This window comes from Hyposmocoma kahamanoa, unplaced genomic scaffold, assembly GCF_003589595.1.
Source record: "Hyposmocoma kahamanoa isolate Upper Pololo Valley unplaced genomic scaffold, ASM358959v1 204, whole genome shotgun sequence".
Lineage (NCBI taxonomy): Eukaryota > Metazoa > Arthropoda > Insecta > Lepidoptera > Cosmopterigidae > Hyposmocoma > Hyposmocoma kahamanoa.
In genome coordinates, this window is record NW_020653728.1 from 273,665 (window position 1) to 300,640 (window position 26,976).

A 26,976-nucleotide genomic window follows, 5' to 3' on the forward strand; every position below is an offset into this window, starting at 1 on the left:
TAGATTTCTCACAGATGGCGCTACGGATCATGATTAATTATCGACACTGCGTTTCCATCCCTATAACAATATGTATTTTTATTAATGAAAGGATTTAGTAAACAAATGCGAAACGGCAAAAGAGGAGGGATTGTTAGTTTATTATTTATTTCGCACGTCGGCGGCGGTCAGCGGACCACATGCACGGCTGCATTTTTCGACAAAACGACAACAACAGTCAATGAGGTTGTATACAATGTTGAAGAGCCCAATTTCAAAGTATGTAAGGTTTATCCATCTTTTTTGATATGATTATGAAATAAACTTCATAATGAAACGAAAGCGCTTCGTACTACCACGATAAAATTAGTTCCGTCACGCACCGCTAGATGTCTCAGTAAAATTTTTGTACAAAAAAAAAGTAGTAAGTGCTGTGTAGAATCTAGTCATTTACAGAAATTGAGTAGGTTCGTCTGCGCTATTCTAAAGGTGAGCGCCGAAACTTCTTTTATTAGACATGCCTGGTCAAGCCGTTCTAACAAATGTAATTCTAAAAGAACACGAACACCGTCTCTCAGTCCACATTCATTAGTCTGTCAACTGGACTGACATACTTACACAGTAGCAAGACATGTCCAAAGCTATAACAATATTTAAATAGGAACATGGTCGTTGTGATCGCAGCCTGTGACTCGATATCGCGATTTTAAATATGAACTCGGCGTTCTTATCGCATCTAACTCAAGCAGTCTGGTGACATCTTTAATGGCGGTTTTGTTTAGTTACCTATATTAAAAAGCACTGATTTTTTTAAATGTCAGTTGTGACCAACCACGCCAATTTTTTCACTCTGTGTTAGGATTGTTTACACTGTTTTTAACTGACTTTAAAAATAGGATACGGTTCTCAATTAGACTATTTTTCTTTATTTTTTGTGTATGTTACGCGATTACTTCGACATTTGTGAACAGATTTCGATGAATTTTTGTTGGAAAAAGTGTACCGCAGTATTGATCCCATTTAAATTTGAAGAAAATATTACACCTTTAAGGGTGGTAAACTAGGGGATGAATCCGGTTTCGCGCACTCTCCTGTAACCGCTTCCAATAAAACTTGGCAAATAGATTTTGAAGTCGGTTTTTTTAAATAAAATAGTTATAATGTTATTGTCAACGTCTATACAACGTAACTAACAAATAAATTAGATTATAGATTATAGAATTAGAAAATAGAAGAATTAGGAAGAGTGCTTAGAAAAAAGTGTAATGTGTAAACCTTTTTTACTGCTATTCACGTCAGTTGGAGTTCCATTGGCGGCATGTACCTCGCCAGCACATCAAGCTACTGTAGTCTAGGCTCTACTCTATGGGTAGAATCTCTGGCTGAATGAATAGTTTTGTAATTAGAATGTTTTGAAAAATTAAGTAAGAAAAGAATAGAGCATCTTGATATATAACGAAACATAACCCAACGCCGAAAGCATGTAAAAAAGTGCAATAAAGTATATTTTGAAGATTATTCCAGTTTGAATTCGTAAAAGTACCTCTCGCTACGCAACCCAAGCTACGCCCCAGTTACACTACACACTGACGTATCTTGTTCCATTGCACTGGAGGCGATTTTCGAACAAAAGTGTCTGATGTGCCGTTGTCCGTACCTTAGGCTTTAATTTATAAGTTACGTATATTTGTTAATGTTAAGTTGGAGCAAAATCTCTCGTTGGTGACGAAGAAAAACATCACGAGGAAACCCACATGTCGAAGACGGTTCACAACCCTTGGAAAAGGTATGTAGTCCCCAACACGTAGGACAGCATGGCAGACTGAAACCTAAACATTTTCCATAAGGCAGAACCAAGCCCAGCAGCGGGATGTAACTGTGATATTTTCGTGGAGAAAATTGGAATACGATTTTGTTCGAAGGCCTGTGTCGATATGACAAACATGTTTTTGAAATAATTATATAAAAGAATACAAATTTTGATCCCAGAATACGATGCAGGCACACTCTAGCCAGTGTTCCAACAGTAATGACGTGATGAAAGAGGCCTGTAAACAATTAAAAGGAACAAATACAGTCTGTTGGGAAATTGCAAAATGTGTACGGGAATATTGAATACGAAAATGTAATGGTAAAATCGATTTTTCAAATCGAAGCTTGTTCTAAAGTATGTACAAAATCCATGCACGATTAAATCGGCATTGAAAGGTTCGGGCAAAAAACAACGGAGCATTGCGTTTTAGCATCGCCATAAAAATATAAAGAAGGTGTTTGTGAGCTGTTTGCTTTGTCAATTACTCGCGGAGTATTTTTGGATAGGCTTTATTTTTGGAATTTGATCGGACCGTAGTGGGTATTTCTCGTAGTAAATAAGTATTTTATACTACATTAGGTTAGCACTGTTACTATGGAGTTTATCGTTCTAAATGAAAATTTCCGCGACATGTTTCCAAAAAATCACTTCTTTGTTTGTAATAATGTTAATAATGTAATTTAGTAAGAAACTTAAACCAATATTGTTACGTGCGATCCGCGTCCTGCGTTTGCCTATAGGAAATATTTGCGATTGACGTCAAGATCGAGACACACACTCCGAAGACTCAATGTGAACATTAATTGTTAAAGTAATAAGACTGAAATTACCATGAGTAAATTTGTCTGAAGCGACCAGCGCCAAGCACTATTTCCACTAGTAAAAAGGTACGCTGTACTGTGATTGAGACAGTATTATTTAAAGAATAAAAGTTACAAAGATGTACCGCAATCAATTTTCTTTATTTTGAAACATACGAAAACACGACCCGTTTTTTGTCGTTTTTTCCGAACACCATCTCACGGTGAAAAAGCAAAAAGAGGTAAGTGAAAAAAGTAGCGTTCGCGGCAACAATAAATAAATAATAAAACAGGGAAGAATCTCGCGGTGTGGCGCGAAGTGCTCGCGGGAACCACAACCACACGTACAGGTTGATGCCATGGAAGTTTAAGTGTACACCCGCGACACAGGGTTTCCCTAGTGCGAGGCTATGTTGAGTGTGTGCGTTATTTCATTGTGTACATTTCGGAACGTGTGTGAGGTATTAAGTGATAAACTAGTCCGCTTGTCCTATCTATTTGCTGCCAGAAGCGTTTCACAGACCGTCACTCCATCTGGCCAGAGGACGTCCTACACTGCGTTTGCCAAGCCAAAGCACGAGGCCATCCTCATAATAACATATATATAACTATGGACAAAAGTTAAACCCGTAGTAATGTTGAAAATTCCTTTTCGTAACATCCTATATATTGTAACTCACACCCTGTATAACCGCAGTTCTATTTAGTTGAGCGAGGTCTGTGTGGTCGACTTTATTACAGCTTGATTGAAAGCAGTAAGTTAATTACATCTCACCTTATGAAAAAATAATTACAGGATAATAAATTGAAATATGTAATTACATTGTACTTACCAATAACAATTTACTTTGTTTTAGATTCGAATTCGAATTTCATTTTGGCTACACATAAATTGAGTCTATTATGACGTAGGCCGTAAGCCGTTATGATGTAGGCCGATTTTTAAATAGACTCGTCTCCGCCTACGAAGTGCATAACTTTATTTATGAATAATAAGTAAATGTATCTATTTTGGAGTATCTTACTGCCTTTAAACACTCTGGTGTCAGCTATAAAACTAGACAATGCTACTGTTGGTGGTTAATTAGTTCCGAGCTTCTGTTTATTGTGTGCGTTCGGCTGCCGCTGACTCACGGGTCAAGTTGCGTCCGTTGGTTTTATTCCTGATTTATTTTTTTTAGATTAGGTACATTAGATGTTGACTCGAAGCCAGATATCTAGTATTTGTGTTTTTGCTTAATCTCCGAGAACAGACACATACGTCCCTACGTTCAATTTAGTCAAGTTAAAGGAAGGTACAGTCACGAGACACTTCAGGCAACCTTTGGATTCACTTGGATCCTTTGCATTGGAGGTAGCCCTGGTAAACCTTTCGTTTCGTTTTGCATCCTTTCGTTTCTCTAATATTAATCAATATTTTCATACAAGCTCCCCCATTCTTCTTACTACGCACTCCAGGTTTCTTAAGAACATTCTCGAAACATACTCGATGGCTAATTGGCTAACTTCTGACTAACTGAACAAAAAAAAGTGAAAGAATGAGGTCATCATTGTATGTAGTTATTTAACCTAATTTTAAAGAAGCAGTTTTGCTTCTTTAACAACCCAAATTATTTCAATGGATCATCCAATCACAGAACTCTTCAAGTTGTGCTTTTCATCAAATTATTTGACTACGCAATTGAAATTTAACACCCTGATCCATATTCTTCGAATCATCCGTGTTCGTCTTTTGATTTACTGAACCCACACACAATACCGACCCGTAGTATTTGCACAGCGAGCAAACTGCTTTATCTAAATACGCCGCCGACCTCAAACACTGCCTTCGTCTTCGTCTCGGCGAGAACTCCAAATAACATCTCATATGTATTTCCTACATTCATGTTGTATGTCGACTTCTAAGTTTGGTTACGTTTAGAACTGACTTATTTGTAGAATCTAGTTTGTTTTTGCTGAGTGCACACCTAAATAAAATACATCGAACTTCGGAAGATGTTAGATGTTTCGTCCGAAAAATATCAACATTGGAAATAATATTTGCTGCTGCTGTTGAATAAATACATAACAGTACTGGTACTGGTTAAAAAATAAATAACAAACGAGTGCTTGCAACGAGGAGCATTACCATTAACTCTTATTACAGTTCAGTATAGGTTCATAACGACAAAAAAGCGAGACGGTGATATACATTTCATATAGCGCTGTCTCAGAACGATTCATTTTAGGTCCTAAACTGAATCGCAATATGAGTTCATGATAAAGTCCCAGTACTTATTTTAATTTTGGAACCTAACAGCCTCGTTTAAAATTATATGGCTAAATAAGGTTTAGGTAACCAATGATAATTCACTTAATATTATTTGAGCCTATTACAGATATCGGCATACATTTGCAGCAGAATTTGTTTATAGAAAAATTACAATCATTAGAAGAATTTACAATTAATAAAAATATTTACAATGTTGTAAAAAAAATCAGTTCACTAAACTTGTGGAATACCTGCATTCATTATACAGAAGTTTTAGTTTCAGGTATAATTAATGTGTCGAAAATCTAACCTGAACTTTCGAAAACAGGAAATATCTTGTAGCAAAGAGTCGAAATAATGAAATAAAATCTAATAATCAGAACCACGTCATAAAAAGGACAGGTCTATGGATTAAGACATTACAGAAATATAAACAGTAAAAGAGAAAGGAGATAAGTTGCTAAACAATAAACAAATAAATAATAAGATCCGGCAGTCGCACGCGCGGGAGAATTTGTCAACGCAATAATGAGTAGAGTTAATAACGCGTTCACAATGGTTAACGATCAACCGGCAATTTTCACATTACTACCATTCGAAGAGATACACAGCCATAACGTGCAGAAAACATAAAGACACTTCAATATAGTATAATCTTTAGTAGTAGATAATAATGGCGCAATGAGAGGTAATTCGATTAGAACCTAAGGTTGATGCAAAGCTTCAGTTTTGCTCTGGAATACATTATTCTTATCTCCGTAATAATGATGGATAACTTCTAAACCGAATAGCTATCAAACATAAAACCCAAATTACATTGTCATTATTAAAAAAATCACGTAAGAAATGTAATGCTCCGAGCCAATAACTCACAGTTCTCTAGAACCATATGTATCAAGTGTTAACGAAATACAAATATTAGTCAACATACGACAAATTAACCTAATGCCAAACGCAAGCGCAGCTTAAACTAAGTGCTTGGACAAAGCCACAGTTAGCGGATTATCATAAACTTACACTTTGTCCCATGTACCACATACGAAATACACTCCTTACACGAGACTTGGCGAACGGTTAATAGAATTAGGAGTATTTATGACAGTTAGGACTTAACAACTCGACTTTTGTTACAATTGACAAGTCAATAAATGATTATCGAAATGATAATCTGATAATTTGCAAACAAATGTTTAATATCAAGGGTGGTAAGTACTGTGTAAACAAAGTGTCAACCCAATGAACATAATTTAATTTTAACCGGAATTTAAGCTAGAAAGTAAAAAGGGTCCTTATTCGACATCTTCATAATATGTCGTTGAATGTGAGACCACTTTTGTCACGTAAAATTCGGGTTTACTGTTAACGTTCTTCGCTCTCATGAGCCATTGCCGTATCGTATATATAAATCGTAACTTGCAACACCAATATTATTATGCCTGCTTCATACTTCATAAAACATCAATAAAAGGATTCTATAGTCCATTTTACTAAAGCATAAGACACTATCGACCACCCATTCGTGGACATTTTTAAAGCGCATAACTTCGTATTACAGCCTCCGAACGTGTGACGCGAAGATTAAATCAGGTAGAAGGTCTCGTGAAATGTATCAACGTAGTGCAACTTTTGTGCCGTACGTGCGAAGAGGGAGTCCTGCAAGGTGCCACTATGGGGCCATTTTTATTCTTTTTATGTATTTTTTATGATGTAAATTTATTTTTGCCGGATGCTGTAACGGTTTTGTTATAGATTTACGGTTATTTGATTTGGAGTTTGTGTATTTTAGATTTTATTCACGGGTAAGACAAAATTTCGATATTGGGTGAATATAATCGCTTTTTAAATGACTTGAAATTCAATTTAAAATTAAAGGTTTGTATAATCGTGTCACCACGGGTGCGGTGATAAACCAGTAAAACAGTTTTAAATTTCCAGTAATAAATTAAATGGTTGTGTTCCGACCTGCACTCTGCTCTCGGTGAGTCCGATCCGCATAGCGATCTCTTCGCGCATGAAGATGTCGGGGTAATGCGTCTTGCTAAAGCACCGCTCTAGTTCATTCAGTTGCGCTGGCGTAAACCTGCATAATATCAAAATCATTTCATTTTTAGTTAGTAATTTAAGGGTTCCGATCATTGAAATGGATCGTATCACACAAAAGCATCCGTATTTATTATCTAATTCTCTAAAAAAAGCTCTCTTTTTAAAAAAGTATTAATGATAATAAAACTGATTTAATAACATATGGACATAAAGGAATACGTCTTCCAAAAACCAACTTTTTACTCGTAATACAAAAATGTTAGCAACCTACTTAGAAGAAGGTATAATGGCATGAAAGTACTATTAGCGAGTTGAAAAATCGTGATTTCAAAAATGCTTTTAGCCGAACAAGCATTATGGAAGTGCGAAATTTTTCCTCAGTGAGACGCGACGAGCGCTGACGAAACTTATAATTGTGGAATTGTTGTGGAATCTCGATATGAATCATTATTGTTTCAAACTCTTGTTATAAGTATAGTTTGTTTATCTACGTGTAGTAGTTATTATTTCAGTTCCACATATTTTTTCTTTACTTGTTAAAAATTTATGAATAAAATAAATACGATACGAGTATAATTATTTTCGTAAAACATTTACGCCGCAGTAACAGGGTAAATAGAATACCTATTGGGCAAAATTAAAAAATGCCAATTAGGTAGAATCTGTGAACTTAAATACGATTATTGTAACGTTCATGTAATTATAACCAACTTCGTTTAAAAGTAATGTTGAATGTCCTTATCGTTACTCTGCATTCTGGGGTCATCGCGCTTGGTATTTTTTTATAATGTTAAGTGACGGGACGAACAAGGAGTGCGCCTGATGATAAGCGACACGCCTGTCCATAACAGTTGCAGTGCCACTCAGAGCTTTAAATGGCAAATATCTGAGGGGCACTGCCACTGCGCCCGTCACCCTGAGACATATTGACAAGTCCCATGTGTCTGTAATTTCACCAACACCTTGCCCTTCAAAACCGGAACACAGTAATGCTGACATTACTGCTTGGCGGCAGAAATAGGTAAGGTGGCAGTACTTTCCTGAACGAACTCTTTCACAAGAAGGTACTGTCATTAAACTGGTACTCGTTGGAAGTTTCATTTCTTTTTTTTTAATTAGTTTTTTTTTTCAAACAAACCAACATTTTTTCAGACCCTTTACCGATCCCATAGCCACGGCAGGCAGCCGTGTACTATGTTAGTATACGAAAACTTAGTACCTGTAATCTGAAAATATTTAAATAATGTAACACTAAGTCTTTGTTAAGTTGTAGGTGCTGATAGTTAAAAATCCACATAAATAAATATATATAGACTATGTAGTGTGTTAAAGTCCCATTACCTAGTGCGATGCCTCTTCTGCTTTGCTGGCTTGTCGCTGTCGGATGCGGAGGAGGACATGCTGACTGGCACTGTGGACATGTGCCCACCGCCGCCGTGCTGCTGGTGGATACCACCTGCACAATCGATATTGGTGAGGCATGATCATTGTAGACAGCCTATAAAATTTTAATTTTAGTAACTTTTCAAGATGGCGAAAACATTTTTAACTAAGCCATGGAACAAACCAGCGGACTTGTTTGTCGGCTCTTTGTATTCAACCGGATCGAAGGAATTTTTTCTAAGTGTTCGATCTTTGTATTAATAATTAGAACAAACTAATGGAGTAACTTCACAAAAAATAATTGAATATCCATGCAATACAAATTGAAAACATTTTTGTTTCAACATGACATTTAAGGGGTTTAAGTGACGACAATTTAAAACAACCAACCTCAAGTCAGACAGCTGAGTTGCAAATATGTAGTAGACTTATAGCTTTTTTATCGCTAGTTTCACTGTCAAAAATGACCTTTTGTAGATTTGGTCAGGATTGGTAGAACAATGACACAACAGAAGTTACCTTGCAAATGCTCCGGTCGGACGTTGTGCGCCAGATGCAGCCGCGCGCCAAGCGCATGGTGCCGCTCGACGTTGGGTTTGATCTCGTGCGGCTTGCTGTCCTCCGAGCACGACTCTTTGTGACCTGCTGGCGAAATTGACAGTTCAAACATGCGAGAACTACAAAGCTCTTTGCCACTTCTTCGTCAAACGAAAGTTCCAATGTTCTTTCTCTTATTCTCCGTGGTTAATAGTCAAACTTCTGTTTCATCCGCGTGTTGATACTCGGAGGACGCTGCATTGATGAAAGCAACCCTTTTTGTTGCGGCCTTTGACGCCAGGTTGCTGTTATGGCTGGCCGACTGACTGACAGACGGACAGACAGGTTGGCGTTCTTTATTATTAAATGCTTCATTGCACAAAAACAGACAATAAGACACATGTAACAAAACGACATATATTAAGGTGAACTTATCTCTAGAAGAGATTTCTTCCAGTCAACCCTAGCCGTGGTAAAGAAAGAAAGTCCGCTAATTATTGATACATAAATACAATATACTGTGTGTTTTTTAATACAAGAAGACTGTGTTAGGAACCATTAAATCTTTTTTTGTGACAATAACTTTGGCGATAGTCAGTTTTTTAGTCAAGCCTGAGTTGTCTACAAAAAATTAATAAAATTGATTATTTTTTAGTGTCGTTGGACTCAGTGTCATATAAGGACTATTTCATTGTATTGGAAGATACAATGAAATCATCCTTATAAGAAACTGAGTTAATCAACATAACAAAAATTAGTCAATTTTATTCATTAAAAATTAGTCATTTTTAGTAACAGTGAGTTTAGTAGAGCTTGTGAGTTCGTCCGGGAAAGTACTGCCACCTTACCTATTTCTGCCGCCAAGTTGTAATGTGAACATTAACGGCTTTATTTTATTTTATTTTATTGTTTTATGAAAAACATACATAAATATTGTAAAGCACCTTTAAACCCTACTTGGGTTTGTCTTGATGCCATTCATTCCTTCTTTTACGAACGAACTAACACAAAATATTTCAAAAAATCTCAAAAGTAAGTAGACATTGTTTTTATCTTTATTTGGAGGTATGTACAACAAGTGAAGACGCAACGGCAAAGTATTCTATTAAAATGGTTTCAAAGTCAGTTTTCCTGTATCTCCTATGGTTTCGAATTTCCCCATAGGTAATGTACCTTTTAAAAAAACAGGCTGTATAGTACAATCTAAACAAATGATTACTTTATACATTATGTTACTGATTAACCGTCGAGTTCGACAGGAAATGCTCTTTCAATTTGCATTTAACTGATGCTACCGATGGACTGTCACGAACGCTGGCAGGCAATTTAATCGACATACGAGCTACACGTACGGCAAAATAATTGGGGAAAAATTTGTAGTTGGATTGGTGATGTAAAAGTGTTCTTGTGTCACAGTTTTGGCCGGGAAATGGAGAGTAAGAGAGTACAGAGTAAAGCTAGGGGTAGTGAATGATTTTGTAACGAAGACAAGGGATGCGCATATTTCTGCGAAATTGGATTGGGAGCCATTTTAAAATGACCGAAATTCATAGATATGGTCTGGGTATTTCGTAGATCGAATATGACTCGGATTGCCAGATTTCGCAGGCACTCCAGTTTGTTAAGCGGCTCCTCAGCAGCATTCAAATAATAAACGTCGGCATAGTCGACTAATAAAGACTGAGTGAGCATAACGTTGGTATTTGAACGACAATAAAATTGAAGACGCTTGAGAGAATTATAAGAAAAATGCATGGATAAAATATGTGGATAAAACAAATTCATGAAATCCAGGCACATCACAAAAATTCAAGTAGCAAGACGAGACATGACCTTGACGAATCATCTGTAAATCTAAACAACTATATCTTGAATAAAAGGACAATCTCATAGCTACTCGTGACTGACCCTGGTAGACGTTGCTGCCAATTTCTCGAATTTTCTCCTCAGGCTTTTAGATAACATCTATTTCATTTGTGCGCATTAGATAGCTTGATTTGAATGACACCTGTGTTCTATATAGAGTAAGACCGATGTTATAACCCTGCAGGAAGCCAGCGCAACGGAACATCGAACAATGTAATATTTTGTTCGCTAACTATACTTATCATCGTGATTCATAAGACGCTTTCCAGGAGATAGCCTTCTCGATACGGCCAAATCGGGCCACGTTAGAGGAAACCTAAAGCCCAGCAATGGGACGTATATTTATTGACACAGTAAACCTAAGAACTCTTCAATATAAGTGAAAATAGAATCAAACTTAAAGCCCATCGAAACTCGTCGCCGCGTCATTTGGCGGAAACTTTTCCTATTTGGTAAAGCGCTATCGAGTCTTCAAGCCTCAGGCTTGGCGACTGTGAGTGTTAATATTTGTGTTGTCGTCCTTGAAATACTTGGCAGGAGAAAACTTTAGAAGTGTAACGAATACACATTTCTGAATAGGAAACAAAACAATCAGAGTGACGTATAAACATAAGCAAATATTGTTCAAACGAAAAAATAAACTAAGTATATACACGAAACTTTTCAACATCACTACAAATACTTTTTATATATATTAAACGAAAGGTGGATTTATGCGTTTCTCAATTATTTACACAAATATTAGACTATCAATAAATATCTCGAGCTTGTGAAGTGTAACCAACATGAAATAAATGTTTTATAAATTAATTACGGAATAGTAAAATAATTTCATGCTGAAGATTTCGTTAAGGTTCGAGTTTGATTAAGGGGACGACCCCAGCCCAGCCCGGCTGGTTCGTTTCCAGCCACACCTAGAGGTGCCGGTGATGATTTTATACCAATTTATCGGATATCGAAGTTATAACAGGTAAAACAACTAATATTAATTGCTATTTCGGTAACTACTCTAGCAAACGGTGGTGTGGCAAAAGGTGGTGTGTCTACCTACATACGAATTAACATACGTGTCTGTGCAATCATTCTGCTAAAATTATAGAAACTATCAATTTCCTAAAAATAAGTGCAGCAGTGTAATAGTCAATACCACAAATATAGTCAATTATTGTTTGTGACAAAATCTATATGCAACAACAAGTCATATTCGGCGATAATTTATACGATTGGGACTGGTTGAATATCTGCCAAGTAAGTGGATTTTCTAATGATATAAAGTGAGTTTTGCTGTGATAATACGATTTGCCTACAACTAGTGGTACATTTAACACGAAATACTTATTTAATTTTAAATATTGTGTATTACAACCGTTGCTTGATGATTGAACTTTGAACACTACCAATGACGTGAAAATAACAACGCTACCACTATTTGCACCAATGACGTCATGTGTCATTTGGCTCAGCGGTTCAACGGTGAGACATCAGAACGAGTGCGCGAGACGAGACCGGGTTCAAACCCGAGCACTTGCTACTAAGTGACATCTAGCGACGATATATGCCTTAACGGACATTAAGCGACATCTAGCAACACGTAAATATACTAAAATAATTAATTAACAAAATCGGCAAAATCACGCCATCTAGCATCAAGTAGCAGTAAAACAATTCTACATTTGGAGAAAGATATCCTCACGACTAAATATACTACTATAATAACCGGAAATAATTATGAATATAAATCAAGATAAGAACATAGCATCGCTGTATTGTACTAAATGTGATAATGAAATATGCAAAAGAGATTTTCTGTGCTGTGAAGTATGTAAGCAATACTATCATTTAGATTGCACCGATGTGTCGTTCCAGCTTTTCAAGATAATGAAATCGAAAACTTTCAGGTGTCAGCCGTGTATAAACTCACCTAACTATCTTTCTCACAGCACTCCAGTTAGCCATCACCTCGCAGACAATGTTACACAACGTAAGAAACCAAACGTTCAATGTAATTTACCCATCAATAACTCATTTGAATTATTGTCAGACCATGAAGAGGAAGACCAAGAGATTACATCAAAGATGTCCACTACATACTCTTATTCCTCATTACCCAATGTGTCTATAACACAGCGCAAAAATACAAGCTGTCCCGCTCTACAACTGAACAGTGATATAATAGAGGATTTGAAAGAAAAAATTAGGTCGTTGGAGACAAAACTAGAGATAACGGAAAACGAACTGGAGAATCAATTGTCGGAAAATCATATTTTAGGTAAAAAAATATTAGAATATGAGCATAAAGTCGCAAAACTATCTCACATTTGCCAATCAACACACAAGTCAAACTGTAATAGCACTAGATCCAAACAGAAAATCTACAACAAAACTAGACTTGACTTATCACGAACAAGCACATATCAACGAAAGACCCGAGTGGAAACCAGTTTTGGGCCCGATCACATAGAGGAAAACAGAGACAAGAGCCTGACAAGCTTCCAGATTTTTAATAACTCACCGTTGCATGTCAATAGTGACTCTGAAAAAAAGGAAACCAATGCATTAACTACGAGTCCAATTAAGGCCAATATTTGTGTTCTCAGCTCTAATGGATACAACAAAACCCTCTCTACATTGGATGACATGCTAAGCGAACACTTTCACATCATACATTACCTTAAAACAAATTGTGGAATAAAAGAACTCCTACACGGTATTGAAACTAAGGTCGTTAACTATACCTACAGGGACTATTGCATTGTGTTCATCGGCGATTACGATTTTACAAGCTCCAAAGACTACTTTGAATTGACCAACTATATCAAGAATGCCTTACAGAAAATTCAGCATACCAATGTCATATTATGTTTACCAACTTATAGACTTAATAAACATATTTTCAATGGACGAGTGGAGAGTTTCAGCAACATGTTGTACTGGGATTCGGTGATACACGAGTATGCGTACCTACTCGACACCAACTTAAACTTGCATTATAGTCGTCACATGTATCGCGGCCATACTGGTATCATTAAAACGAATGCTCTGCGAATTATCTCTAAAGATCTAAAGCGCATGATTCTACATATCAAGAAATACCATATATCACTTCCGTGTGGCAATCCAAATTGCAATGATGACACATTTTTTCGTCGAGATTTTTTAGAAAGCCCAACCTACGGCAAAGACGCAAAGTAAAGAAGTACAAAGTCGCCATTCTTTATCAGAATGTACGAGGGTTAAAATCCAAGACCGTTAGTATAAAGAATGCTCTGATTCAAGTTCATAACTCTATTTTAGCACTAACAGAGACAAATCTCGACGACACTGTATATGATGCTGAAATGTTTCCGCCCAACTACGCTGTCTTGCGGCGAGACAGACCCGACAGGAAGGGCGGCGGTGTACTGCTTGCCGTAAGACAACCTTATAGTGTTCAACGTATTATATACGACTGTTCACCGCAAGACGAAATTGTTGCCGGATTGGTACATAAGGGAAACTTGCGCTTTGTTTGTTGTGTTGTGTATTTACCATGTAAAATATCCGATGACCGCTACTTTAGCATGTTCAAATGTTTAGAGTCAATATTATCAAATAGATCGCCAGTTATAATTATTGGAGATTTTAATTTATATTCTGCATCTCAAAATGCGCGCAATGCCTATGATGAATTTATATCATTATGCGATTTAATGCAGCATAATACTGTTGTCAATACCCTTGGTCGTACTCTAGACTTAGTGCTCTCGAAGCCGGACCAATTTATGCTCAACATCACGGAGTCAGAGATGGGCCTGGTTGCACCGGAGGTCCACCACGTGCCGCTGAATATTGCGATAACTATGAACAAATTCCATTCAACCGGCGCCTCAGATAAACATAGCAACAATAACAACGAACACGCTTTCAATGTCAGTAGACCATTTCGAAATTTTAAAAAAGCTAACTTTATGGAACTCTATATGCAATTGTCGTGTATTGACTGGGCACCGGTCTGTTTGTCTTCTGATACCAATGAAGCAGTTAAGGTTTTCTATAATTTAATTTATGATAAACTAAACTCTACCGTGCCCTATAAGACGAACTATAAGTATTATAAATTATCTAATTATCCCGCATGGTACAGCCCAGAGCTGATTAGCCTAATAAAATTGAAAAAATATTATCACACAATATATAAAATTACGCCTATTTTTATTATTATCGGAAACAGTGCAAACAGTTGACTATTATATGTGACCGCGCTCACATGAATAAAATAGAAAATAATATTAAGTGTGACGCGGGAGCATTTTGGTATCATATAAAGGCAAACAGACAATCAAACGACCCGTCTACGTTCGGTGGGTCCAGCTCGCAGGATGTAGCTGACGAATTTGCGACGTTCTTTAAAAGCGTATACTTAACATCGACACCCTTATTGAATCCTAATGATGCTTTCGATGCGGTAGCTGCTTTACCCTCCACATCGTCACGGTGGTTGACCGATCTACATATTGCGATGAGCCTAGTAACAGAATCTGATGTTTGCTCTGCAATGAAACAATTAAAGCCTAAATTGACCCAAGGCCCTGACGGTATTCCACAGGTAATAGTTAGGGATTGCAGGGAAGTATTTTCAAGTCCCCTAGTTCACATTATTAATTTGTCCTTAAAACAAAATACATATCCTAGTCTCTGGAAAACTTCAAAAGTTATACCTATACATAAGTCAGGATTAAAATCTGAAATAAGGAATTATCGTGCAGTGGCTGTGTTATCCGTCTTCGCAAAAGTTATGGAAACCGTTTTGTACAGGTCAATTTATAATCAACTTAGGGGGTGGTTCTGTGACCAACAGCACGGATTTTTGCCAGGCCGCTCTACCGCTTCCAATTTGATCAATATCACCACCACCATTGCTAATGAGTTGGACTCTAGAAAGCAGGTCGACGTAGCTTACCTGGATTTCCAGAAAGCTTTCGATCGAATTGACTGTGACGTTCTACTTCAGAAATTAATCTTTACCGGTTTCTCTAAAAAATTAGCCACATTTTTTGCTGACTATTTTACCGGCCGTCAGCAGTACGTATGTTACAACCGTTGTCAATCCACACTCTACACAGTAAACTCAGGTGTGGGCCAGGGAAGTTGCCTGGGACCGCTCATGTTCTTAATTGTGGTTAACGACTTACCACAAACTATCCAGCATAGCAAGTGCCTTATGTTCGCAGATGATGTGAAATTGGCTCTAACTATTAGGTCCGAAGCTGACTGTGAGCTTCTCCAAAAAGATATAGACAACGTACTTAAATGGGGTGGTGATAACAGTTTAACCTTAAATGCCGACAAATGCACCATTATGTCATTTGCTCGAACTCGCAAACAAATAGGCAATGTCTACAAAATAAAAGACTCTCAGATCAGTAGGGCTACATCTGTCAAGGATTTAGGTGCTTGGTTCGATACTAAGCTGAATTTTGGTGAACATATCTCAAAATTAAGTAAATCTTCACGTAAATGTCTAGGTTTCATCTTAAGACAATCAAAGTCCTTCAAAGATAACCGCACATCTTGCCTTTTATTTAATGCTTTCGTTCGTAGTAAGTTGGAAAGTAATAGCATAATTTGGAATCCCGTTCATCACAACCACATATTGGCCTTAGAAAAAATTCAAAAATCATTTGTCCGTAATCTCTATAAAAGAACATATGGTTATTACCCCCTGCTTTATCCCACTACCTTCATCTTGGGTATGGTCAACTACAGAACATTGGAAGTGAGACGCAATTTGGCTCTGGTGACTTATGTATTTCGTTTAATCCGTGGAATCTCGTATAACTCGGAAATGTTGTCGATGATAGGTTTTCTGGTGCCCAGAGCTAATTTGGTGCGAACTCACAGAAAGACTTTATTTGCAGTGCATGCTACACGATCAAAGATAAGTGAGTTGGCCCCACTCCCAAGAGCGCTTAAATATCTTAACCAGATGCTTCTCTTTGACTCCTCATTGGATATATTTACATGCTCGGAGCATGGATTCGTAGTTTTCGCGGGACGGTATCTTGAAACTTTGACCGGAGACAGCAGTATTGTGTAACTTGAGATAAATTGACTCATTGGTAATGATACTTTGTTCCATTTTACAGTAAAATAAATAGGATAATAATAATGTTATTGCAATGTAATTGATTCTATATAGGTAATTATTCAATTTTGTTTAATTTATTAGTTCATTGTGTTTTTCAATTCTATTATTTTTGTATAAATATTTAAATACCACCTATTTTTCTACTTGCTATTGCGTTTGGATATCTATCTGTAAGCAATATGTAAATAAATAAATAAATAAATAAATAAATAAACCATAAAGTTTTTAATGCCTGGGTCTGTCATTAAAAAAAAACAACTTCAAAAATACGTCACGACATACGTGTGTGTTATTGTTTGGGCTAGTGATTTCGGTGTTTATTTATTGAAAACATACCGTAAGTAGCGTTTTTTAAGTTTACCCTGAATATAAATGTTTATAAACTATACTTTAAGCGAGTAATTTCATGGTAAACGTTAGAACCACTCAAACGGAATATTATCATATTTATCCAAGTACACCAAAAATTTCATTAGTGCTATTTAAGTGCAGGATTTGCGGTGTATTACTGCATTTTATTTGAGATGTTTTTACTGCATTTTGCTGCAGTAATACACCGCATGTTTTTACATGCGGTGTATTACTGCATTTTTGGTAGCACAGAGGGTATTTATTTAGCAATGCAGAATAATAATTTTTATTTATAAAAACTTGTATTTAAACTGAATGCTTTTCTAATTTGCGAAACCAAATAGCCGCCATTTTGCGGTAGGAGGAGCGCATCACGTGAGCGGATATACATATAGGAAGTAATTAGTATTTTACGAATTCCCGTTGCATTACCTGTACTATATTTGCAAACAGGAATAAACAATGAATCGATTCATGGCCGGTAAATATCTCGATTATTATCCCGGCGTTTGACACCCCTATTGGTAGGTAATTATCCCATATTATTGCTTATGCTCAGCAGTGGATGTCTTTTGCTTGAAGCCAGTATCGCTTATTTTAACTGTAAAGGCAATCATCGAGCGGCAACCTGCACATTGGAGATGTTTCATAATACTCTATGAATTATAAGTTTTCACCAAACATCCGATCGACGTGGCAGTCTCAATTCTAAACCTGCTCCTTTACGGATATCCATGCTCAGAAGTAGTAGTAATAATGAAAAATTAAAAATGCAGTCAAGGCAAAGACAAAGTTCTGAACCGACGCGACGCGCCCGCCGCCTCGCCCGCCGCCTCGGCCGCCGCCGCGCCGGACAATCGATAAAGTCTATTTAAGGCATGGTGTTATTAGACTGTCGTGAACTTCCCTGGAAATGGACAGTAGACATTCTGAAAACTTTGCGAATTCTTTTGGTACTAAGTAGCAACATATTGAATTTGATTGCTACTACATTTTAGTTGTCATGTGCTGTCAAGAGTGTTTGTATCGTTTTATGCATCCACGTCGCCGCCTCTCCCTCGCGCGACTGCGCCGCGATTCGACGGCGACACGACCGCCGGATTACGACTGACCATAAACAGGATTTAGTAGAATTGCCTTCCATAAAAACAAACTATACTGCTTACGTCGCAATTTCTGCGACATCATAGGCGAAAATGGGAGGTAGAGCCAAAAAGTTACGATTCCATTCGCAGTTTTCTTTATACGAACTTTTGCTATTGTCCAATTGTACTTAATTTTCTTCGTGCATTAAATATTAACGACGTATCATTGTCATCAACCCGTTATATGTGTCGCTGCTTTGCAAGGGTCTGCTCTATTTGTATTAATCTTGTGTGACTACTATGTGTAAGTCAAGTGGACATTGGACAATTTTACAGACAAAATAAGAATTTAATATTTTGTAATTGTCACATTTTAGTTTTAAGTAAAAACTTTTATAAATTGTAAAAAAAACTGAAAGACCGACTATTAGAAGACTTTTCGATGTGAAGCTGTTGAATATGCTTTTATATTTTTTTAATCCTCTGTGTAAATTCTTCAATAATTATTTACTATAATAATAATATGATTATAATATAGTAATATTATAATTGAAAAAAAAAATTGTTTTGTTGGTCGTACGAGGTATGTTTGTTTTAATATTACACTTCAATTTTATAGTTTTAACGCATTTTTGCATCAAAATACGTGGCTAAATTTAGATGTCCATTCCAAGTTTTGAAGATGTCCTTCCGTGGAGGTCACTTCTATGGATCCGTACATAAAAAAAGTAAACCCATGAAAGTGACCTTTTATATGATCCGTGGAAGTAATTATAGTATGGGTGTATAGTATTTTCCGGTCCGTATTTTCAAGAAATTTATAACAAACTGAGCAATTCGATTCGGTCCACTACCACCTTGAAACCGACAAACTGCAGCTGCTGTTCCTCACAGAGACGCAGATCAGATGTCCGACTGACGCAGCGTACCTCAGCTACCCCGGAGCACTCCTCTGGAACCTTGAGGTACCGAGTTTTTCCGTTTTGTGGCTTCTGGTGGACACAGGAGTTACACAAATGATGTACTGCTATGTTTACCGATCGCACATTGAAGATCAGAAGACGACCAAGCTGTTTCAATATCTGAGTAAGACGTGTGATGAGATTCAGCATAGGTACCCAGCGGCGCAACTAATCATTTTGGGGGACTTTAATGCACACCATCAGTGGCGCCACTAGGATACCAGATGTTGAATCTCATACGACTAATTGCTTGGACCTTCTGCTGACAAGTGATCCGGACCGATACTCTGTGGTTGTGGATGCCCCACTGGGTACTTCCGACCATTGTCTGGTGAAAACTGTATCCACCCGATCAGGGCCCTAGCGGTATGAGACGGGTGTGGCGATACAAGTTAGCAGATTAGGACGAAATGCGCCATTTCTTTGCGTCATATCCCTGGCAGGCGTACTTTACCTCAGGAGACTCGTCGAGCTGTGCTGATGCTGTAGTCGAGGTCTTGCGTTTGGGTATGGATTATTACATACCATACTCTGATGTACCCAATGGACCCCAAGCTCGTCCATGGTTTAACGCTGATTGTAGTTGTGCTGAAGCACATAAACAGTCCGCGTATCAAGCTTGGGCAGATACTCGACTACGTAAAACTCCGAGTTCTCAGAATTGGAAGAAAGCTTTTAATAAGGCCGCCAAGACGTGCAAAAACATATTAAGTAGGGCCAAGTTCAACCATGTGCGCCGCATAAGGGCCAAGCTTGTCTCTTATCCAGCAGGCAGCAAATCCTTTTGGTCCCTGGCCAAAGCGGTCGAATCTAAAGTTTGTCGCCCATCTTTGCGACCTATGCTGAGGCCGAATGACTCGCTGGCTCATACTGCGGACGAGAAGGCGAATCTCTTTGCCTCACTCTTTGCAGAGAGTTCGCGTCTGGGTGCCGCAGGCACTACCTATTTTACTTCAGGGTGGCTGCACTATGGCGCCAGTTCACATACGCCAAAAAGAGGTACTTAGAACTTTGCGAAATCTGACGTGAATAAAGCTAGCGGGCCAGATGGGATTCCAGCAATAGTCCTGCGTAACTGTGTTGCCTGCGTTGTCTCCTGTTCTCACAAACCTGTACCGCCTCTCACTTAAGACTGGTGTAGTTCCCAGGTCGCGGAAGCTCGCAAACGTGCAACCTTTACTAAAAAAGGGAAGTAGAGCTGACCCTGTCAACTATAGACCTATCTCAGTCACTTCCATACTCCACAAGACTATGGAACGTGTACTCAATAACCGTCTCCTATCGTACCCTGAAGACAACGACCTACTCAGCGATCGCCAGTACGGATTCCGACGTATGCTTGTCACATATGGAGCGAGGCTATAGAAAAGCAAAGCGAAGCACTTGCAGTATCTTTGGACATTTCTGAAGCCTTTGACAGGGTCTGGCACGCAAGCCTTTTAAGTAAGCTTCCCTCTTATGGGCTTCCCACTGCCTTTGCAATTGGATCTCGGATTTCTTGAGCGAACGTTCGATTCGAGTGATCTTAGAAGGCTACTCTTCCGAACATATGGCGATAGAGTTCCTCAGGGTTCCGTACTATATGCAACTCTCTTTCTGTTCGATATCAATGATATGTTAATTCCAGGTACCTTTGCGTATGCTGATGACAGCACAGTTGTAGATAGGTACTTGACCAATGCAAGGGTCAATGAAGAGAAAATCCAATCTTGTCGAGAGTCCATGGTTAGCCGTTTAGATTTGACACTCCAGACAGTCTCCGATTGATACAATGCCAATCTTGTCAAATTTAACGCTACCAAAACGCAGGCGTGTCTATACTCCACAAAACGGAGTCTCCCTTTAAGCTGACTCCGACTTTTCGTGATATATCCATACCGATCGCCGATTATCTCCAGCTACTTGGAATGGACCTGTCGTCCAATTTGAACTTCGGCAGATACATTGAATCCTTGGCCAAAAATGCAGCAAGGAAGCTTGGGATCCTTTCCAGTGTGAGGCGTTACTTTACACCGGGACAGTTGCTTCAGCTGTACCAAGCACAAGTCGGATCGTGCATGGAGTACTGCTGCCACCTCTGGGATGGCTCTGCTACATATCAACTGGCCACTTTGGATTCAATTGACAACCGTGACAAGAGGCTTATAGGTGACTCGGAATTAGTGGAGGCGAAGCCGCAGAGCCTTGAACACCGCCGTAAAGTTGCCTGCTTATTGGTATGTTACAGGATATATCACGGAGTGTGCGCGATGGAATTACACGATTTAATTCCGCCTTCCCGTTTCCATCACCGGGGGACTAGGCGTAGGCTTGCGTTCCACCCCTATGTTTTTTATTATTATTTAAATATTTAATAGTTTATTGTACAGGAAAAATACAACAAGTCCCAAAGAATACAAGGGAAATTAAAAACAAAAGTTTGTGCTCATTTCTAATAGAAACTTCTTCCTGCAGCCCTAAATACAGAACACTATAACTAAAAGAACGGGCACATGTGCACAACAAAACAAGAAAAAAAATATAATATAAAAATAATATAATAATATTAAATTGTTATAAATTGTATAAATACTTAGATAAAGACATATTTTATAATATAATACCTAAGATATGGATGGAATAATAGATAAATAATGCACTTTAACTCTCACTAAGTTCCCTATCTTGTGGATATTCCAAAGATTCGCACGAAGCGTTACGCTTCCACATTTATATGGCGAACGGCTATGGAGTGGAATTGCCTGCCCAGAGACTTGTGCCCTGAACGTCATAACATGGACCTTTTCAAGGCGAGAGTGAATAGGCATTATTTAGGTGTACATGCTCCATCGTTGACCTCAGCGTCACTTTCCATCGGGTGAGTTGGAGGTCAAATGCACACATATATTACATTAAAAAAATACAATTCGTCACTCTCGCTTCATTCGCGTCGTGTCGCCGTCGTGTCGCCGCCGTCGGCGGTTAGATTACGAATTCGCTATAAAACGAGATTATCCTCGCTGCCGTCCATAAAAACAAACTTGTGATGTACAAGTGCGTTAAGCCTGATCAAATCAAAAATAGATGCATATTCTTACTCGTATAAATAATATAGCAGAAATATTTTTCAAAATTATTTCTGCATCTTGCTTAAACAAAGAAGTTTGGTGGCCAAAAGAACGCAACAGCTTACATGTACAGCTAAAATGTTGATTGTAGAATTAAATTTCAGAAGCAGATCGCCAAATTAAATAATACTATTCCCCCGCTCCTCTTCAAAAACCTCTTCAAAAACCTTCGCGTTTTCTTTGACTCCACCCTGTCTTGGTCGCCACATTTCGCTGAGGAGGGTATTTACTGCCTCAGGCTCATTGCGACGATGGAAAAATCTGCTTCCTGTGAGGACCAAGGTTGAATTTGCGCAATCGCTGCTCTTACCTATTCTAGATTATGCTGATGACTGTATCATTGACCTCAATGAGGGTCTATTAAGCAAACTCCAGCGTCTACAGAACCTTTGCATCATGTTCATACACGGATTGCGCAAGTTCGACCATGTGTCTGAACATAGGAGAATGCTACAGTGGCTGCCCATCAAGTTGCGCCGTGAGGAGCACGTTCTCGGCTTTCTCTATAACGTTCTATATGACCCTCACACTCCACCTTACCTTAAGGAACGTTTTCGCTTCCTCGGGGAGGATCACAACCGTGAACTTAGGTCTAAAATGGATAACCTACTGAAACCACCTTTCACTCGCTCGGAGTATTTCAACAACTCGTTTACGATGAAGGCTGCACAACTACGGAACGAACTCCCGTCTGAAATCCGACATTCAAAGTCGCTTTCCATTTTCAAAACTGGATTGCATAAATATCTTCTGACACTGTCCTAGTCTGCGACGTATATTTATTTATTAGTAAGTATAAGTTTATTTAGGTATATTTACGTATATTAATATACATGTAGATGTACTATATCGTTATTTATTATTTGACAAAATATAATTGTTTTTCTATACAATTCAAATTTTGCTGTTGGCACACTACGTATCCCGCTCTGACTAGTTTTCCTATATCTCAAAGGTTGTCTGGAAGAGATCGCTCTTAGCGATAAGGCCGCCGTTGCCCACATTAGTCTTAAGCTGTCTATGTACTGATTTTGTTCGTGTATGTTAGCAATAAAGTGTATATCTATCTATCTATCTCAATTTAAAGCTTTCAAACTGAGCTTTCAAAAGTTTCTGCTAACCAAAAACAATAGTTTTTATTTCGATAAATAACCGTTACAATAATAGATGATAAATAATAAAGAAGACTGATGGCAACCCTAACTGTAAACGTAACATTATTACTTTGTAACATTTTCCCAAGAAGTGTGATTATCATAATCTGATTATATGTCCCACTGCTGGGTGCGGGTCTTGTCTGTGGAAAGAGCTTAGGCCACTTAGGAACTTCATACGTTTCCAAAGCTAGGCTAGGCCTTATCACGATATTCTACTTCGCTGTTAGTGCGAGGTATTTCTAAACATCCACAAATGTACATAAAGATTTTGGACTGTTGATTTCTCAACTGAGAACTAAACATCGTATGTACCAAGACCCATAAAGTGTTAATAACGTAAATACTGGAATCAAATTAAATGCACGACGCTGTCCCCGCGGCGGCAGCACCGAGCTCGAAATGTACGCAAGTGAACCCAACTTATTAACGTATTTAGTTATTTGTATATTTTTATAATGTCTCCGACGGAGCTATAACTCTGGGCTATGGCTCTAGTCTATACACATTTGACATGTTTGTTTTGGCTTGTTTTGTATTTGTCATTTCGTGTTTTGCGTATCAGATAAAGTGGTTTATATTTAGATTAAAGCTTTTTTAGCATTCAAAGTCAAAGTCATACTGATTAAACTCTACTGCTCATTCGTAGGCAGCTTCCACTGAGAAGACAGAGCAAGAAACCTTAGAGGTTGCTCTTTTTTACAAATATTTGAATACATTTATCATTACAATATTTAATTTAAACATTTTAGATCGAGAATACCTGAACGAGCTAAACGACGGATTTTTGTCATGCAAGTGCGCAGAAGGTGTATAATAATTTTTAGTATATTTTTTTGTTTCACTATAATTTTAAACCTCGTATCGTAGTCGTGTGGATTGAAGCCGTTTATACACAGGAACAAAAGATGCTTTGTCGACGCCATTCAATAATTTTTTAACTCCTATATATCGCATATGGCATTTGAGCCAACGACACTAATTTCAACTTTTTTTAAAACAAAGGAAACTAGGAACATTTAATAAAAATAGTAAAAAATTGAACAATTTAATGTCATTTTGAATAATAAAAAATCTAGTTATTATTAGTTTTTAATTATTAAAAAATATAGGCTTTTATTTATGTTGCAGGCGATTCTTAATCTCTGTTGTCTCTTACTCTTAACCTCTGCAGAGAAATTAACGTCAATTTATGGGAAGGGAAGAGAGGAGCAAGGACTGATCACATCTGAGAATAGTTTCACTTGTGCAATTTCCATGACATGTGAAAGATAGCTTTTTATGTTCCTCATGGGGTGTACGAAAGGACGTGAGACGTACCATTGTCCTGTACGTCTGGCGCACCCTACGCAACAATTGTTATGCCAATTTGCCAATGCAAATCCATTCACCACAATGGCAAGAATTAGGTATATGCCATCGACACAATTAGAGAGATGTTCCTTAATTTTTAACCAACTTAAAAATAGAGAAGGTTCTCAATTCGACTGTATTTTTTTTGTTATGTTACGCGATAACTCCAGCATTTGCATTTTTTTTAATTGGAAAGAGGATACCTCACCCATTACCATTATTATTAATTATTAGACCCATTTAAATATGAAGAAAACATTCCACCTCCAAGGGTGCCAAACTAGGGGTTGAATCCGGTTTCGAGCACTTTCCGGTAACTGATTTCAATAAAACTTGACAAATAAATGTAACTCCAAAACTTTTGAGATCTTTTTTTAACTAAAAATGTTACAATTATTCTATATAAATTAGATGCAAAATCTAATGCAAAATGGTGAAATAATGATAAACAGTGACATAACTTAATAAGATTCTTTACAGATTGTAACTGCTTAGTCGGTTGCAGTTATCACATTAAAGCACATGTTTTTACTGTACATTAGTATTTTTTATCTTTCCTTTTTATAAAAGGATGCCGTTATTATAATTAGCCAATTTTGTAATCTCAGTTTGCGCCACTGGCAGAAAGGCATCACGGTTCAGAGTTTGAGGAACAAGTACCTAAGCGCAGTGGGCCCTTACCTCCTAAGGCTGTAGCGGTGAGGTTGTTAAGCATGGCCCCGAAAGGCCCTTCCCGGCCGCGCCCTATGCCGCCATCCTCTCCACTCCTGCTCGACCACACTCTCTCCTCTCTCACCTCCGGCCCTTTCGAACCCCACACTCAACTAATCACTCAAAATCCCGGCAACAAAACGCACAAATTACGGCAACATCCAGACGCATCAGGAATAACGAACACAATTAAAATCCGAAACTTTGGAACACAGTTCGGGTACTAATTTAAATTCTTAACACCAACGCGTCACCAAAAAACTTGCGTTTCGGTCAAAAATGTCAAAAACGACGAATTGTAGGCGAAAACCCGCTTTAATACAAAACAATTAGCGCTATATTACAGTCAATTAGTTTTAATTACGACTCCGTTCAAACTTATTTACACACTTAATTTTTGTTATAAAATTAATATAACCCGTTTAGTATCAATTTGTATAAATTTGCAGTTTGATTGGTTCGCCCTTAAAATGATCGTTTAATGTGAAAACCGACTGGCGACTGCTACAAAAACAGATAGTGCTCACATTGTTGCCCGGACCCACTACATCTCGGATCACCAAACATATAGTCGTCTCTCTCTACCCCACGACAACTTCCATAAGTATTTTCCGGGATTCACACGCGTGCATCAGTAATGGATGCTTACATTTTGTTTACGTTCGATTTGAACAAACGAATAATCTATTATTTCATTCGTGCACGTATTATTGATACGGGCCTTTCAGGTTCATACAATATTTAGCTACTTACGAAAGTATACCCATCACTTTCTATCTCCACGTAGCGTCGTAAAAGGTCATTGTTGGTGTCTCTATTGCTCTGAGCTTTTGAATATCGAACGCATTCGGAGTTGTGTTAAGCCGACCAATGGGATCGCAGAGAAATCACTTTGAAAGAGACGAGGGCAGTGTCTCGCGTCGCGATATTGAAATATTATCGCTATACATTGCGCAGGGCGTTCCGCTCCTTTGTAATGGGAAAAACAAATAGAAGCAGTGTATAGGCGGGTATAGACGCCGGTAAATAAGAGCACTCGTGGAAATATTTCAGGTCTGAGTGCAATTTCTTGTAAGCGCCTTTAATTTTCGGACGCTTCTGAATAAGGAATGCGGACGGACCTTCTTTTGTTTTCAGCGTTCTTTTTTTAAAATTGTTTATTTTCGTTTTATATCTGATGACGGTTACTGTTTCGTTTTTTCTTTTTTCTTATGAAATTTGTCTTTGTACTTCTAATTCTAAATTCAAGTGAAAGGCACTGTCCAAGATGTAACTATAAAATAAATTTTTGATTAGAAACTTTTGTATACCTATATACTTACAACGATTAGTTTTATAATTCCATTATGTCCTAACATATTGTTTTACTGGAATGGAAGGCAGGTTAGGTATTGCAAAGGAGTTAACACTTTAAGCTCGAGTTGCCATAGGCGATGGTATAAGCCTCACGGGCT

At 37.9% G+C, this 26,976-nt stretch overlaps 1 protein-coding gene across 2 annotated transcripts in view; it reads right to left on the bottom strand.

The window, feature by feature from the left end:
• The window catches only part of LOC113227253 (homeobox protein orthopedia-like), a 42,957-nt gene extending 16,939 nt beyond the window's left edge, over nt 1-26,018 (bottom strand). Inside the window, exons 1-4 of one of the 2 annotated variants that reach the window (XM_026460150.1) lie at nt 25,493-26,018; nt 8,789-8,911; nt 8,228-8,342; nt 6,806-6,923 (exon numbers count right to left, since the gene is read on the bottom strand). In XM_026460150.1, the coding sequence (XP_026315935.1) occupies nt 6,806-6,923; nt 8,228-8,342; nt 8,789-8,911; nt 25,493-25,526 (390 nt within the window). In that variant the 5' untranslated portion in view covers nt 25,527-26,018. Of the gene's footprint in view, nt 1-6,805; nt 6,924-8,227; nt 8,343-8,788; nt 8,915-25,492 lie in introns of both variants that reach the window. The other variant, XM_026460149.1, reaches the window with a different exon arrangement.
• Between the last annotated feature and the right edge of the window lie 958 nt (nt 26,019-26,976).